Source organism: Marmota marmota, unplaced genomic scaffold, assembly GCF_001458135.2.
Source record: "Marmota marmota marmota unplaced genomic scaffold, marMar, whole genome shotgun sequence".
NCBI classification, from domain to species: Eukaryota; Metazoa; Chordata; class Mammalia; order Rodentia; family Sciuridae; genus Marmota; species Marmota marmota.
The window spans coordinates 10,172,837-10,190,463 of NW_025999990.1; the positions used below are offsets into that span (position 1 = coordinate 10,172,837).

General features: G+C 45.5%; 1 protein-coding gene across 1 annotated transcript in view; it reads left to right on the plus strand.

Moving 5' to 3' along the window:
- The window catches only part of Ccbe1 (collagen and calcium binding EGF domains 1), a 214,219-nt gene extending 200,427 nt beyond the window's left edge, over positions 1-13,792 (plus strand). The window contains exons 6-7 of the mRNA XM_048806128.1: positions 5,739-5,842; positions 12,823-13,792. Coding sequence (XP_048662085.1) covers positions 5,739-5,842; positions 12,823-13,101 — 383 coding nt within the window. The 3' untranslated portion in view covers positions 13,102-13,792. The remainder of the gene's footprint in view (positions 1-5,738; positions 5,843-12,822) is intronic.
- The last annotated feature ends 3,835 nt before the right edge of the window (positions 13,793-17,627 follow it).

Below are 17,627 nucleotides of genomic sequence, written 5' to 3' on the forward strand. Positions count from 1 at the left end.
GCAAGTGCTCTATCACTGAGCCACAACCCCAGCCCTATATCCAATTTCAAGCAATTCATTTTGCAAAATTATCAGTTCACAATCAGAAAAATCTCTAACAGCTGGTTGTCCAACACAGTTAAGAAGCTGATTTACATACAGCTACATAGTACTGACTACATTGTACATGTTTTGTATGATGATAATATAGGTACCTCAACTGAGATGTTCCATCACCTAGGCATAAGATCAGCCTGGTCTGTTGGGTTATATCTTTATTTAAGTTTGGAGGAAAAAATAAGAAAGAGGAGAAGGGAAAAGAGCCCCCAAAGCTGCTGTGGTTGCTTCAGGGAATGCCTTGGTGGGCAAAATATCATCACGTTCACATCTAAACTCTGGGGTCTCTGCCAAATTACAAGTGCCCATCGTTAGAGTTTAGGATTTCAGCCTGTATGAAGGAGTGTCCCGGGCCTTCCAGTCAGGATGAACTTTATTTTTTTTTTAACTGAAAAATACTTTTATTATCTCCAAGCCTTCTTTTTCTGTTTTTATTTGCCAAATAAGGATGAACTTTAAAGCAAATTGTACTCCACTGACCACGGTTGCCTGGACAGGTTCCCTGTGGAGAAAGTCCTCAGTCACTCAGAGGGCCCGGGGTCAGACCTCCCTGGGTTCAGGGCTGGGCTCCTGTCTACTTCCCTGGGAAAGAGAAAGTTGCCGGAGTGCTGTGAGGGGGTTAGCTGGGCCTGGCCATCCCTGGGAGGGGCACAGGTGCCCTGGGCAGGTCACGTGGATGAAGAAATGAGGGACATCAAAAAGCCACAACCATCCGGGCGCTCATGAGAGCCCAGCTTCAGAAAGGGGTGGGAAGACAGACAGCTGGGGACCAGCTGCCTCCCGAGGAAAATCTACAAAGCGAAATGAAATGGAGAGGAGCAACTGGGTTGAGTCATGAGGAAGCCGCCATGTGTTGGAAATCGATGAAAAAAGCTATTTGGAGCCACCTTGGCTCTGGGCAATTGGGAATCATGTAAATGAGCATGGCCCTCAAGCAAGGGCAGACAGGTTAATGAAAATTAAAATCGCTGCAATTTGTGGTAGGAGGAGCAGGGATGTGTGACTTGACTATAAATTATGTCCTTTATTGGGAAGAATCTCATGGGAAAATGGGGTGCAGCTTTTTATCCACTGTAATGTGTGGACCTTGTAGAGAATAGGTCACAAGAAAGCAGCTTTGCAATTTTTCATTTCAGAATTGGGTTTCCAGCTGTGCTCTGAGCCAGGCAGCTCTTGAGCTGTTGGGCTGCAGGCTGCTCAACCTGGCAAGTGTATTGTCTGTGCCTCACATTTCTATGTAGAAAGAATCTGATTTATAGGGGCATGAAGGAAGCCTGCAGCAACCCGACCAGACACAGAACAACAGACACTTGCTGCCGAGTGTCAGGGCAGGAGTCCATGATCTGGCTGTAAAAGTAATAGGATCTCCCCTCTATGAGGAGTCCCAGTCTGGTGGCTCAGTGGTCAAGTGCCCCTAAATTCAATCCCCAGTACCTGCCCTCCAAAAAAAGAAACACATATTTGCAAATTTTTTCCCATCTTCCTTGGTTTTTAAAGATGTATTTTATCTCAATAATACGATGCAGCATTCCCCCATATTGTGTTCAGACTTGGGGGTCCTGTGTGGTGGTGTGAAGCCTTTCTTCAGGTCTTATGCTCGGATGTTTGGGAAAGCATGTACTACTGCATCCACTCACAATTCAAATTCAAAGTTAATTTCGATTAAAACTACATTTTGCAAAATTATTTAAGAAATCTTAATGTCTCACAGGTAGTGATGTCCTAAGAAACATGGTTTGGGAAACATTTAATGTCAGAAATCTTGGCTATGGGGCCAAACTTGATAGACTATCTGGTGGACTCTCAGCCAAGGGTGGGTGTTACCAACACATAGAGCAGCCCAAGTCCAGGGGGGAGGTGACTTATTGTGGAGTGTCCAGCATCAGTGAGAACAGACAGCGCTGCTTCATTCCACCATGTGGAGAGACACTGGGTTCCTCTTCCAGTGCTGTAAATGGAAAATGTTCTCATGCTTAATCTTGTAAGAATTGTCTGGTGGTTCAGCCGTTGGGCCTTATTTTAACACAAAGCTTATCAGAGATTAGAGCAGGGACTCTTCCCCTTCTCTTCCCCCACTCCTCATCCAAATATAGCAACTTCAAATAATTAGAACAAAAGCAAAAGCCCCTGTTAGGATGCCACCATCTGCTACATCACACTTCCCCAGCAGCAGCCTTACGAAGCAATCTCTCAGTATTCAATTTGCAGTAACTAATCCCCACTGAACTCACCACAAACACATAGAAAACTAGCATACAGTCTTATATTGTGCTAAGAGAAGCATTCCAACACCAGTGGCCAGGAGTCATTCCTATGTAGTTAAGTAATAACCAAGGACAACAGGTACATTGTGTGCCCTGAATGTTCCAGTCCTGACTCGAGTGGTTGGGCCAGTGAGGACCTGGGGCTGGCACTAATGGGTTCCCGCAGAAGGAAGGAAAAGTGCCCTAAAGTCACCACATTGGACAGCTGTGGAGCCAGGGGACATTCCTTGATGTGGAAGTTAGGGGGGAGAGTAACAGGGCTGGTTCAGTCTTCACTAGTTGAATGAGGCTGGCAGTCTCGGAGCCTTTCACCCTCTTAAATCTTCAAAACTGGTTGTCATATGGTGTAAGTAGTAGTAGCCCCTACCAACTCGGGGAGTCCCTGGCAGTCTTCATTCCTTGGTCCTCTGAACAAGTACTGATGCTTGAAAACCTGCCCACCTTCAATGCCTTTTAAGCAGAGAACTTTCCTTTCAGTATCTTAGAAGATGAGCGACTGTGGGCTGGGGTTGTGGCTCAGTGTAGAGTACTTGCCTAGCATGGGTGAGGCACTGGTTTCGATCCTCAGCACCACATAAAGATAAATAAATGTATTGTGTCCATCTACAACTTAAAAATATTTTTTAAAAAGATGAGGAACTGAACATGCAAACATTCATCTCAGCAGTAAGAAATGTTACGGGTCCAAAGAGCCGTACCTCCTGGAAGAGCAGAGGCAGCTAAGCAGTTTCATCTGCTCTGGACTAATGAGCCCCGGCATTTCATCACCTTTTTTGATAAAGAGAATGTTGTGTTTAAACACATTGGGTCTAAAGTCGCCTCTCCTTCCTCCTGTTTTAACTTTGTTGTCCAGTGTCTGTAATGTTAGTCAAGAATTTAAAATCAAACAGGCAGAAAGTAGAAGGGAACATGGCCCTCATGTGGCCTCTGATGATTGAAAGGTTGTCACAGGCTTGGTGACACAAGCCATCTGGCTGACAGGCATTCAATCACTTTGATTTTTCTCTTTGAAAATACTGAGCTGGAGCCAGTTTAGTCACCCCAGGGAGTCAGTGTAGCACCATTTGGGAGACAAATTAAGGAAATGTTGGCTACGTAGTAATTAGGCTACTAGTCTTTATTTTTCAGCTTTTGTTTATTTTCTGATAACATAACCATGACCTTCTGGGTCACTTATTAAAGTTCAAAGTGTCAGAGACAGCCAGGTGTTTCATGTAACTTTCAAGCTCTGCTAATCCATAGATGAGTGGTTCTCGGCCTTGGAATCACCTGGGGAGCATTAAAACACTGATACTGTTGTTTTGCTACCACTCCAGGTGGTTGGGGCGCCCAGATTCTGCAGGATTTTTTCACCCCACACCCAGGTGACTGTAATGTACTGCCAGGGCTGGGCACTACCACCGTAACACAAAGGGGCACAACTTACAAATGAATGTGCTTTGTTCACTTGTGGCATTGCCCACTTGGAAGATTCTGGTAATATTCTTTGGCTTTCCGAGATGTATTGGGTATTGCTACTATCATTTGTGAGGCATTATACTTCTAATGCTTAGGGTGTACAACCTGCTCAATGAGGGTAAAATTTAGAGCTCTGCGCCCCCGTGTGGTTGATCCATTATATTGCTCCTTTAAAATATGAAGAACTTGGAGCAAAATTTAATGGCAGAAGCCCTTTCTCTGAGACGCATGACTACATCACTGAGAGGACTGAAAACATACAGGAAGAGGATATCACAGGCTATCAAGGGCCCTACCACATGTTCTCTAACTTGATAGGGAAACAATAAAACCAACAGCAAGGATACATTTGGGGCACCTGCTGTGGGCAAGGCAGTGTTCTGTTTCCTACATGTCCGATCTCATTGACTTCTCATGTCAGCCCCAGACGACAGGTGCTGTTGCCATTCTACCATTCAGGGAACAGAGTCCAGAGACGCTGACTTACCTAACCTAAAAGGGACTCAGTTACAGCACTAAGATTTGAATCTTGTCCAAGTCGGCCAGCCCCTACACCACTCGCCCCTCTGCTTCAATGTCAATAGGAGCTTTGAGTCTTCTGGATAAATGTTCATCTTGATTCTCCATCTTCTGGTAATTCTACAAAGAAACAGAAAACGGCCCAGACCTTTCCATGGAAAAGATTGCCCAGCAGAGCTTCCTCGGTGGAACCTGCCTGGCAGATAGCTCCCAAGTGTTTTCAGTGGAACTTCTAGTAGCAGTCTTGCTTCATGCCCGCCTCACCCTCCCAAGGGCCAGTTCTAATACCCATGATCCAAATGAAATAGATTGTAGGGCCTGGTGAAGAGGTTTATCCTATCTTGAACTTGTTTAGTTGCCCAGTTACACTCAGAAAACTCAACTGGGCATGTGAAAATAGAAACAAAGACTTCTAATTTGTTATTGATGGCCGAGCTCTGCCAACAGGGCTGGCTTCAATCATAAGTCGTTGAACAGGTGTCTTCGTTTACTTCGCATTTGTATCACCCCATACAGGGCCTAATAGCAGATGCTCCACAGAAGGATGGGAGGAAAGGAAGGTAGAATGAATGGCAGCTGGATGAACAGATAAATGGCTGAAGGATGGATGAGGTATAGGTAGAGGGAAGGTAAGACAGATGGAGGGGATTGTATAAATTGTGTCCTTGTGAAGCCCTGAAGCCTCAGTCACCTTTGGTTGTGGAGGCTGGTGGAGTTCTGCATGAAGAGATGATCCAGGCTCCAGGTCCATTAGGCTTGTTGATACCAAAGGATGGTTGAGTGACCTCCATCCTCCCACTCCGATCATCCACTCCATTGGAACCGGGACAGTCGGGTCCACATTCTGGCCGTGCTTGTCTGACTCCCCTCTTCGGCAGAGTTCTCTTTCCTGTCTCTACTTGTTAGGCCCCACTTGGCCTGCAGAGCTTCTCTGAAGACCCAGGTGGCCTGGGGTAACGAATGCCAGCTTGGAGTCCCATGGCCTGAGCTGGGGGATATCGGCAGCCTGTGAACACTGGCCCTCTGTGGACGTTGTAAATCATGTCAAATTTACAGAACCCGCCTCCAGGAAAGGCACTGATAAAGTGCCATTTCAAACATGAAAGGTGTAGATAATCAAAGGGCCACAGTGCACTTCTCCACATATTTCGGATGCCTGACTAGGAAGAGTTGAGCCAAAGGGCAACACGGCTCTGTCACCCCTTCCTGTCTTCAACCTGGATGGCAGGGACCTGAGAAGGGTATAATTGTCGGCATTTACCCTTCACATGTTCCACTGTAGGCTGCTCTGTGACCTCCCCCCACAACCTGCCCAACCGGGGACTGCCTTCCTGCAGCAGTTGCCCTGCACCTTGGGTCTCCTGACTTTCCGTATGGAACTGAGCCCATCCTCTTTCCCAGGGCACCAGGAGAAGTCTAAGAATGCGGTGAAAGCCGAAACATGCTGTGCCTCATGCCAGGAGTTCCACCAGATGAAGCAGACGGTGCTGCAACTGAAGCAAAAGGTACGAGGGCAGGTGGGGGCCGTCTGGGGGAGAGGAGGGCTGGCTGGGTGAGGTGTGGGGCCTGGGGTCAGATCACCCATGCTGCACGTTCTCTGTGGTGGATGCCAGCTGGCTGTGGACTTGGAATGGTCCCACTGAAGCCACCAAGGGAACAATGCAACACGAGGCGAAGAATCAAGGAGGTGATTAGACACTGGCAAGGTCCGTGGGCATGGCAAAGCTGTGGCACTTCTAAAAAGGAATGTCTGGACACGGCCTGGGGTAGCCCTGGGTCATTGTATCTTACGTGTGCTTCAGCAATAGGAAATATTATTTCTCTAAAGTTCTGTCAACTGACGACCTTCTGCAGCGGTTTTTCACTTTTGAAAAAGTATGGCCTGCCCTTCATCCAGCTCCTTGCACCTATGGAAGCAGGCCTTTGGGACCTCGTGTCACCAGGCATGAAGACTGACTTTATGAAGGGCTCCCTGAATGCTGGAGAGGATACCAGGTCTCCAGCAGTGTCATGCTATGAGTAGGTCCCCGTGGCAGATCTGGTGATTTGACATCTTGCACACCTGTCCTGACCTAGGGAGTGCTAATTATACCTGAGATCAGCGTGCTGGTGTGTCAGCAACTCAAATTGCTTTTAAGCTGCTAAAACATAAACTGTTCTGTTTATTTAATTGCTTCCACTCAAGGCTCTTAGTAGATCAAAGAGGTGTGTATAATCTATTTAACTTTGGCAACCAGTTCTCCTAAAGGGCAAAAGGGCAATCATGAGAAAATCTTTTTTCCATGTTCGACAAACTTGCAACCAGCCACTAATGAGAACCACAGCTACCAGTTAAACAAGCGAATCAACAGACTAAGTCGCTTTACGGTCTCTTAAACATTGTTGCTGAAGACGTCGTTGACCTTAGCAAAGGTACTCATATATAAATGTGTTGTATAATCATAAACAAGACATAGCTCTGACCCCGAGTAGCTTGTGATCTGATGGGGAGATCAGGCAGCTCACCTTGTGTGTGCCAGTGTGGACCCAGGTGAATAACTAAATGCCACAGAGATCCCTGGGTGGAGTTTGCATTGACACTGATATTCATCAAGGGGACTTAAAAGAGTGCGTGGAATAGTTACAGACACATTTTGTAGGCTGGAGGATGGAGGCAGTTATCAGTGTCCCAGGCTTACCTTGCAAGGCACAAAGCCACCTTCACTTTCCTTCCCTGGAAATAATCCATGGGCTGTAGGGCAGTTCTTCCCAATAGAACAGCAGAGTTAAATATCACCAGTTCAGAAATTCAGGGGCAAAGTTTGGCTCTCCTTTCACCTCTTTACAGTGTATTGTAATCAATGAAAGAAGAGCTATTAAAAAGAAATTGAAAATGTGTGTCATGATACCTGCCACCCCCAAAGACCCTGCTGCATGCTGTATATAATCCACCAGGCTGTCTGATCCTGCAGTACACCCATGCGGTTGGGTGGGCTGGCTGGCAAGAGGCCTTCCTCCTCCAAAGTCTCCCTACATATGCATGGTGACAGTTCTGAGAAACTGGATGCAGACCCTTGAGGAACATTATGAGGAGCAATTCATTTTTAAGGTACCTATTAGAATGTGTTGCATTATATAGTTTATAAAGAGCAGTTTTACATCCAGAATCTCATGTCATTATTTCTGTAACCCTGTGAGAAAGGTACTTGCATTCTCGGGGGTGAAGTAAGTGCCCGAGAGGCCAAACCTCACACCTAGGTCTTCTCACTTCTATTCCTGTGCTGGTGTTCGTACCATCAGTTGATTTTTCATATCAGCTGGCTGCTGCAAATGCCATTGGTTTTTGTTCACAAAAGAAATTGGGACAACTGCCCAAATAAACATTGGCCAAGAAGTGGTACCAGGTGTCCTGGTCTGTGACCAGCCCCGCAGTATGAAGTGATGACACCTGTTGAATTGCACCACTGAGTGTGCAGTCAGCCTAATTCCACATGTGGGATGCTGCAGGTCAAATGCCCTGGGGCCTTCAACAATAAATTGTAAAGGACAGGGGAGGTGGCAACCTACCTACAGAACACAAGGTACTTAAAAGGCCTGCCGTTTTCTAAAGGCGAAGGGCTAAACCATAGCCTCTAGGCGTAGATGATAGATTATTTTCTAAAACACAGGAAGTAATATTAAAGTGAGGTTTGGTGTGGGAGAAAAGTGGTGCGGTTAACTTGAGTGTGTTTTGAAAGGCTGCTTGCTCTCCAATCATGTACTAGGATATGTATCTGGTTTTTGAGGTTTCTTGATTCTTATTTTTCAATGAAGTTTGTTTTTGTTAATGCGATGCAGACCCCAGTACCTCTACCCTTTCATTTTTTTTCCCCTGTGGTATGGGAAGGAAACAGGTGATTTGGTGAGAAAAGGGATTCAGGGGAATAGATAAAATATCTGTTATTGAATTTCTGGATCAGTTTCGGTACTGTTCCAGCACTGTGAAAAACTAGAGCCAACCAGCCTGGGGTTTGGGTTTTGTTTTTTTAAGCTATTTGTATCCCAGCTGCAGGGACAGTTTGAAATTGGGATGGCTACGGAGTCCCAGGGGAAGGAGACCTGAGAATGAGGGGCCAATCTGGACACTGCAGGTTCCATGGTGGTCACTGGGGAGCAAGGGATCTCTTTAAACTAATAACCTTTCCTCTGGTGAACCATTAGGGAAGAGTGAATCATGATTCTGGAAGTGTTTATGGAGCACCTCCTGTGCCCCACAGTGGTCTGGGAAATGAGGAACATAAAACAGTACGGAATTAAGTCCTGCCTTAAATAAACATACTATCCAATGTTACAAACAGGCCCACAGTGTAACTCAACCAATAATGGCCAAAGGCAGTGGGCTAAATGGTCAAGCTCGAGGAGTTAGGAGGTCCTGAGGTTTGAAAAGCCAGAAAACATGAATATGCTGCTCTGCCTGCTCCATCTGGTGCTGCCTTTGATGTCCAGTGCATTTGCAGCTTCCTTGCCACCTTGATCTATTTATTATGTAGAATAAACATTAGGATTGGTGGGAAGACTAATCCCAATATTAACGTGGCTAGATTCCTTGGCCAAATATATTAATGTGGCTAGATTCCTTGGCCAAATATCATGGTAGCTAAGAGGCTGTTTGGGGCAATGGATAGGAACATAGATTCTGGGAGGTGAATGGCTGTTTTTCCTTCCCCATCACTTGACAACTGTGAGACCCTGAGTTAGCTGCTTAAGCTCTCTGTGCCTGAGCACTATAAAAAGGGGATAAGTCACAGCTGGTACATAGGATTTTTGTGATCAAATGAATTAATATTTACAAAGGACTTGGTGCCTACCACCTAGAAAGAGCCCTGTAAATGTGTACCAAATAAATAACTAACATTGGCATTCCTTAGAATTTTACAGACAAGCTGGGCATGGTGGTGCACGCCTATAATCCCTGCAGCTCAGGAGGCTGAAGCAGGAGGATCGTGAGTTCGAAGCCAGCCTCAGCAAAGTGAGGCAATAAACAACTCAGACCCTATCTCTTAAAAAAAAAATAGGGCTGGGGATGTGGCTCAGTGGTCGAGTGCCCCTGAGTTCAAGCCCTGGTACCAAAAAAAAAAAAAAAAAAACTTTTTAGGCAGCATCTCACCAAGTTGCGCCCAACAGGTAGATCCTTTTATGAAGCTAATATGAGATGATAATTTTACTGATTGGAATCCAGAGGAAACGGAGAATCTGCTTGCGTTGCTACATAATTCTTTCTGAACAAACTTGGTCCAGCAAGCCCATCTGCTTAGTTTGTACAGACAGTTGCCTCTAACACCAGAACCTGCACCTCCCTCTGGTCTTGCTGATGCACAGAGGAACTGAAGGGAACTGGAATGTGATTGCCCAGCAGGGCTCAGCCAGGCTGCTGGGGTCAACCTTTCCTTGCTCACCTCATCAGTCACCATAACAAAGTGCAAAGCCTCCTGAGAGGGGTGCTGCAGAGCAGCTCCTGAGTCTCATCCCCAGCCCTGCTTACAAAATTTTTAGTAGGAAGACGTGCTGGTTCAAAGCTCTAGTTTTGTAGACAAGAGAAAAGCCTAGAAGGGTTAAAAAAAAATTAAAGTCACACAGCTACTTAGAAATAGCCAGGAGCAAGCCCGGGCAGAGCATTTCCATTTTGTTAATGACAGTGACAAGACAGGGGCCCAGACACATTAAAGGCATCAGCAGCTTAACCCTGGGGCACCCTTGTAGGTGGATGTGACAACCCCCTTTTTGATGGTGAGGAAATCAAAGTTCTGTGGCTTATCCCAAAACCTACAGATAGAGGCAGGGCTGAGATTGCAATATGAGTCTGCCTAGTGCCAGAGGCCGCTGCCGGAATCTACATTTCAGTGTCTTAGTTGGAAGCGAATAACAAAATTGGACCTGCATTCAGTATCCGTGTGGGGCCCCCCATCCTGCAGTTGGAGACTTAGTATCCGTTGCTTGTCGGTTCACTCCAGAACCAGGAACACCCATTTGCAGGTTGGAGCCGACTGTTGCTGAGATACCATGACACCGGCACTGTTTTAAATAAACCCCAGATCACAGGCATGTCCTAGCGGGAACTCTGAACCATGAGCCCTGGCCTGAAATTTTGTGAAGATGACTTTCAGGTTGTACAAGATTGATTCTTACAGTTACTTCCACTGGATTCTGAATAATGATCATAGGGTAATTGAATGGGAGGCATCTCAGCTGAGTGCCCTCCTTACATAATGTAAGGGAATGCTAGGTCTTTTCAAAACGTGGAAGGCAGTGGGTAGGTAGTCCAGAGTCTCTTAGCTCACAGACTTATGTATCTATCCATGCCCAAGGACAGGCTCCTAACTCCCTAGGAGTGTGTGCTCGGGAGCCCTAAGGATATCAAGGAGCCCATGGAAGATGGTTTTGATGACTTTGAGTTCCCTGTCCCCAGAGCATCCTTGCACTCTGAGCTAACTTCAGCCCTCTTGAAATGCAGGACCAGTCCTGCCTTAAATAGGACAGCTGGGGAGGCTGGAGTGGGGATGGGCCCTGTTGACTCCAGGAGAGCCTGGCACCAGCTTTGGGGGGGGGTGAGGGGAAGATGGGGCAGTAACTACCCTATCTGCCTTGTGGCTCTCTTCCTCCTCCTCGCCAGTAGTAGGGATGTCACCAAGACGTCCTTTTGAGCTTTCCTATGGCCTTGCCTTGTAAACAAAATCTCAAGTGCTTTGTCACAGGGATAATGGGGGTTTGTGAGACGAGGGCAGTCGCCTTATGAAGGGGCTGGAGGAATTCATTTTCCTTGATGTGTCAGGTAAAGGTTGATGCCCAGGTGCAAACCATGTGACATAATGCTACCTCCTTTGTAGGATGTCAGATTTCTTTCATGGGCAAGAATACCTGTCTGTGACTAAGAATCATCATCAGTTCTAAGGCTGTTTCAGGGCCCCAAACCCAGCAGGAGAATGAGATTGTGGCCCAAAAGTTCTTCAGAACTGGGCTTCATAATGGGAGAATGGTGTACACTAGGGCCAAACCTCCCTGCTCAGAAACCAGAGACTGAAGACTTTCTGAAGCCAGATGAGAGCTTCCTGGGCTGCACCTGAACTTGACTTAGGGTCTGCAGTATCTTGGGAGGAGGAGGAAATCTCTGAGGAAGGGAGAAGTGACGAGCCTCTGTAGTTCAAATCAGCGTTTAAGTTTCTTTGTCCCAAAGTCATACTGCAGAGTTGACGTACGTTCCAGAAGGAGAACCTGGCACAACTTTTAATTTAGTGCTTCTGCACTGATGTTGATCCCACTGGACACATTTTCACAGTGGCAGTCGGCCACCCCAATCATGCACTGGGATCAGGTTCCCCTCAAAATCTCACCCAAAGATGGGTTCAGAGCCTCAGAGCACATCAGAGGTTATGGATGGGATCAGTTTTGTGCATACTTGAACCTGCATTTCCCTCTGAACAGAGGGTCTTCAAGCAGGGCCTTGTCTTGGAGGATGGATGCAAATGCAAGATGCTTTGGAAAATGGTGGAGATGCCCCATTTCTACAGAACTCTGGGATACAGAGAAGTTTTCTCCACTGGATCTTGCTTCTCTGGATTAGCTTCTTGGAGGAAGCACTGTGTTTCAGGTCTTGTGCTCCCGACATCCACTTCCTGACTTATCAGCCCTAGAGGTGGAGCTCTGTCCCCTGTTCCATTTGCCAGGGAAGAAATTGAATCTGTAGCCTTTGTTTTTAGCAAAGTTTTCATGGATCCACAGTGGACCCGACCTCAAGGAGCACAAAGGTCATTCATTCATGCAGTCCTCTGGCCTTTCCCAGACAGAATCATCAAAGACAGCAAGCAGCAAGGTGGATGTGGTGTCCTTGGGTCCCAGGCTGAGAATCCAAATGCTGTGCTTCTGTCACTCTTCAGTGAAAGGTTACCAAGAACAGGCCATGGTCAAAGGGGTGGGAGGTTAGTCTCTGCCTTTGAAAGAAAACCACAGCATTTGGGGGTACATTTTAAGTCACCACCGTCACCACTTCCCACGTGTGCTGAAGGTCAGCCCTGAGTGTGTGGGTGAACCATCAGGCACATTCTCGGTCCTGGCTCCCAGTGCTGAGTATTCTTTAGGGACACAGACCTTTGGAACCTATGAACTAAGCGTGGAGCCTGGCACATAGGAGATCAATAAAAGTTTGAGCCCACTAACAAAAGTTTGAAATCGATTAACAAATTGGAAGTATGAACCATGAAGGTTCTGGTCATCGAGAGGGATGATGAGCACTGATCACATCTGTGCAATCAGGTGTGTATCTAGGTTCACCACTGACTAGCTGAGGGAGCCCATGCAAGCTGTTCACATGGAAGGCCCCTAGGCTGAGAAGGAATTCCTTCAGTCCCTAGGAGTTTGAACTAGAAAACAATCCAGGGAAAGGCTTCATGGCCTCTGCACACAACCCAAGAGCTGGGAGTCTCTCTCAGTGGGGCTGCTGTTTTCTGACCTGGGTTTCCTCTTCTCTTTGCAGATTGCACTGCTCCCTAACAGTGCTGCTGAGCTGGGCAAATATATCACTGGTGACAAAGTGCTGGCCTCCAACACCTATCTTCCAGGACCACCTGGCCTGCCTGGAGGCCAGGGCCCTCCCGGTGAGTGTGAAGAAGGGCCCAGGAGGCTGGTGGAGTGGCCAGCAGAGGCCTCCCAAGAGCTCAGTTTAGATCATGTGTCACTGGGAAGCAGAATTGTGTCCAGGGAACTGCCACTAGCCTGTGCGAAGGGGTCCTCAGGAGATGGCCCGTCAGCCTGAGAAACCCTTAGAACTGATAGTCGTTTGGGAAGGAAGGGTGATTGTCTTGAGATTGGTTGAGATTCCTGAAGATCATTTTAGAAACAACTGAGGAAAAAATTTGAACTTTATTAAGGGAGAAAATTTAACATATGCAAGAATAGAATATTCTAATCACTGTGGCCAGCTTCGTTTCTTCTATCCCTTCTTTCACCTTCCTGTATTAATACATTTACATGTAAGTTTACTGTTATATCTATTTCTCCTTGGAAGTGGACTTTGATATATTCAATAAATAAAATGCACTCAAGTTATAACTGGGTGAGCTTTGCAAAACTTGGTTGCACCCTTGTACCAAGGCCCTGTCATTCCAGAAAGATCCCTTGAGGCCACTTGCGGTCAGTACACTCTCCAGATCAGGGTATCCACTTTCCTCCAGTGTGGTTGGCCTGTTGTGGCACTGCATATCAGGAGAATCCTGGAGCTTATGTTCTTTTTTTATGGCTGCTTTCACTCAGCATAGAGTTTTGGAGGTTTGCCTTTATTAATTCAATAAAAATCCAAGATGTCCTCTCATTGCATCAGGAAAAATACAATGAAAACTTCAAAATAGTGTGTGTTATATTTTATGAGGCCATCCAGAGATCAATAGGTGTTTTTTTTCCCTTAGCAGTAAAGGAAATTTTATATTAGGAAATTACAGAACACAACAGACACTAACTAGTATGGCAATATGTAAAAAAGTGGATGTGTAACCGATGTGATTCTGCAATCTGTATACGGGGTAAAAATGGGAGTTCATAACCCACTTGAATCAAATGTATGAAATATGATATGTCAAGAACTATGTAATGTTTTGAACAACTAATAATAAAAATTAAAATATATATATTTATTTATTAGGTGTAGATGGACACAATACAATGCCTTTATTTTTATGGGGTGCTAAGGATCGAACCCAGGTCCCACCTGTGCTAGGCGAGCACTCTACCACTGAGCCACAATCCCAGCCCCTTAGGAAATTATTTAAACCATTATATCCCTGGTCATCATTGCTTAATAGGGTGCTTGGTGTTAGGACCTCCTGACATCCTAATCAGAAGGACAAGACACACACAGTGGGTGCAAACTGAATGAGTATCCACTTGACAAAAAATAAGAACATGATGCTTCCTGCCATGGAAGTTCAAAGGAGAGATTACCATAGCTCAGAGCAATCTGGGGTTTGATTTTCACACAGAAGATGGGTAGAATTTGTCCAAGCCAAAGGAGCATGGGAAAGTTTTAAGTTGGAAAGTCAGCAAGAACCAGCTCAGTGTTATTCCAGAATTTTTCTCTCTGTTTGGGTCTTGGTCTTCTGGTTTCAATCAGCACTCTGGGTCTCCATCTGTGTAGAGCTGAACTGGCCCAGGACTTTGGTTTTTCATCTTGTTCATTCCTTTTGCCTGAGGTTCTCCAGGTCATGACAGAGTTTCCTCCAGATGCCTTACACAGCAGCCTATTGTGCCCTAAGCAGACTGGGGGGGGGTCTCCTTACAAACAGATTCCTTGCAGTGTTTCCCATCCCTCTATTAGAGAATGCTCCTGCTTGGCTTCCCGGGAAGAAGGTCATCCCAGGCCAGTGTACACAGCACTATGAGCGGACAGATTGGCTGACAGTTTTCTTAATAAATGAGTTGCTAGCTCTCTTCTACAGCTCTGCCATCTGGTTTCTAACATGTTTTGAGCTGTCCAGGGTCCTTGATGGAGCATGGAGTGATTGAGGATGAGTGAGCTTTCGCAGTAGACCAGGAGAACTGCATGGAGCTTTTACAGGGGGAATTGCCCACTCTTACTTCCAGTGTTTGTGATGCTCTTTATTGGGATGTGTTAGGGCAGCTGGGAAGCTAATAGGATTTCTCTAAGTGAAAGTCCATTCTATTTCCTGGAGCACCAACCCAGGGCAGCACCCTGGGTCAGAATCCTTTGGCTTTGGTAGTAAGGGGGTGGCCCCTTATGAAGTGCCAATCACTTGTGCCAAAGGCTGAATTGTTGTTCAGGTTTTAGTTCTTGTTTTCAAACTAAAGCCAGAAATTCATGGTTTTATATGAAATCTCAAAATTTTAAAATATTAGAAGCATTCATACATAATAACACATAGAAAAACATGGGTAGTGTGTGTGTGCATACATTATATACATACACTACATATTCACACATTGCACCGAAAGTATAATAGTGTGTGGTGAGGCAAGCAGATAATTCTCTTATAGTGAAAGAGTATTGATGTTTTTGGAGGTCAGTGGTATAATGAGTTTGAATTTTACACAAAGGGGAGTTGGTGTAGGGTTTTCTTCTCGGGCATCAGAGACACGTAGCCTGTTTGCTCTACTGTTTGAGGATGCTCTGTTTTGCTTTTTGCTTCCTCTGTTTCATTTTGGATCATTTCTGTTGATATAACTGAGTTTCCTGGTTCTTTTCTCAGCTATGACTGGCCTGCTAAGTCTATCCAAAAAAAGTTTCATCTTTAATATTGCGTTATTTCCATTTTACCATTTTTTCCTCTCGCTTCCATCTTCTCCACTGTCCTCTTTAACAGATAATCATTGTTATTTTAAAGTCCCTGATAATTCCAACACCTGGATCACCTCTGAGTCTAGCTCTGCTGATTGTTTTGTTGATTGACAGTGCTTGTTTTGCTTTTGCTTTTTAAACATGTGCCTCAATTGATTGAAGGCTGAACATAGTTTGTGGGGAGAGAGTAGAAAAAAGTAGAGACTGCTACATAGTAATTACTTCTTGTGACTGACACCCTCTTTTGTCTGGTTGCCAGTAGGGAGTTGAGTCAGTCTAACGAGCAATTGAGCTGATCTTTCGTTTTGTTGTCACTCGAGTTATCCTCCGTGTTTTGTCATATTCAAGCTATCCGGTCCCTCCTATGGTGGGATATTGTTCCCTTATGCTTAGTGGGGGCTAAGGATGCCAGTAGGTTGCTGTTTGTACTCCCCCATCAGCAGCTCCTGCCCACTTCTTGACACCCTTCAGTGGGAGACCTCTGGGCTCAGTACCTTTCATGCTAGAGTTGTGGGAGGAGAGAACATCTTCAGTTCTCCAGGTCCATCTGTAATCCTAACCCTGACCTGTGCATCTGAGCCTAGCGGTGAGACGATCTTTGCCACACATCTCCAGTGTGCCTTGTATGGGAGCAAACCTTGCACAGGAAAGCACTTCCCACCCCTCAGGAGCAGGGGATGTCTGTCCAGGGCCCACAGGAGGGCAAGTTGGCTGCCTCACCTCAGTGGATTGAGGCTTTTGCACCAAAGGGTTGAAAATGGGAAGTTGCACAGTAGGAGTCTAGAAATAAAAGGCATATAGAAGCATAAAGAATGGGTGAAGAGTATACAAGGCTGGAAAGTAGAGGGAGCCTAGCTGTGAGGCAAGAGTTGAGATGAACATAAAAAGCCAAAGGCCCAACAGATGAGTTTTAATGCTCTCTGTGCAGGAGACACGATGCGTAATAGTGCCTACGTATCTAAAATCTTGTTGTTAAATGAGATTTCTATGAGGAAGATTTCTTTAGAAATGAGAAACTGAGTTTCAAAGATCTCCAGCAACTTAAAGATTCAGTATAGGGCTCTCTGGCAAAACCTGTGCTTGCAATGACTGTCCAGAGGTGGTAGCCACTGCCCTACATGATGGAGAGGTTGGGAGCACAGACCGTTAGTGGTAAATTGGGTAGCAGCAGGTCACTGATTTGGTAAGGAGGGTGTGGAAATGGGGTTATTCTAGGAAGACACTCAAGTTTCTGGTGTGAGTGGGATGCTATTTTTTTAACCTAATTCTCATTGCTGAAGCCTCTGAACTAAAGTTTTTAGTGGAAAAACTGTATGACAAAAAATCATATACATTTTAAAAATATTTCACGTTGAAGAAATCTTTCAATGGCTAAAAAAGTGTACTCTCCTGAAAGAAATAAAAAATGGTGCAGAATCAGATACAACACCTTTGTGCTTATGCAAAACATGAAGTTAGACTCAGAGTCATGGAAAAGACCAGGTTAGTTTAAAATGTTTATTGACTACTTTGAAGTAACATGGTTGACTTTTGGTCCAATACATTCTTACTCTTTCTCAATATGTTCTTGTGCCTACCTCGCCACCAGTAGGATGACATCAAAGGATGATTCTTTTTTTTTTTTTTTTTTATTGGGGATTGAACGCAAGGGAACTTAACCACCAAGCGATATCCCCAACAATCCCCCCTCCTTTTTTTAGAGACAGGGTCTCACTAAGTTGGTTAGGGCCTCACTGACTTTGAACTTACAATCCCTATGAGCCATGGGATTATTGTCATGTGCCACTGCACCTGGCAGCAAACACATATTTTTATTTATTTTTTTGAGAGAGAGAGAAAGAGAGAATTTTAATATTTATTTTTTAGTTTTCAGCGGACACAACATCCTTGTCTATATGTGGTGCTGAGGATCAGACCCGGGCTACACGCATGCCAGGTGAGTGCACTACCACTTGAGCCACATCCCCAGCCCCAGCAAACACATTTTTAAAAAA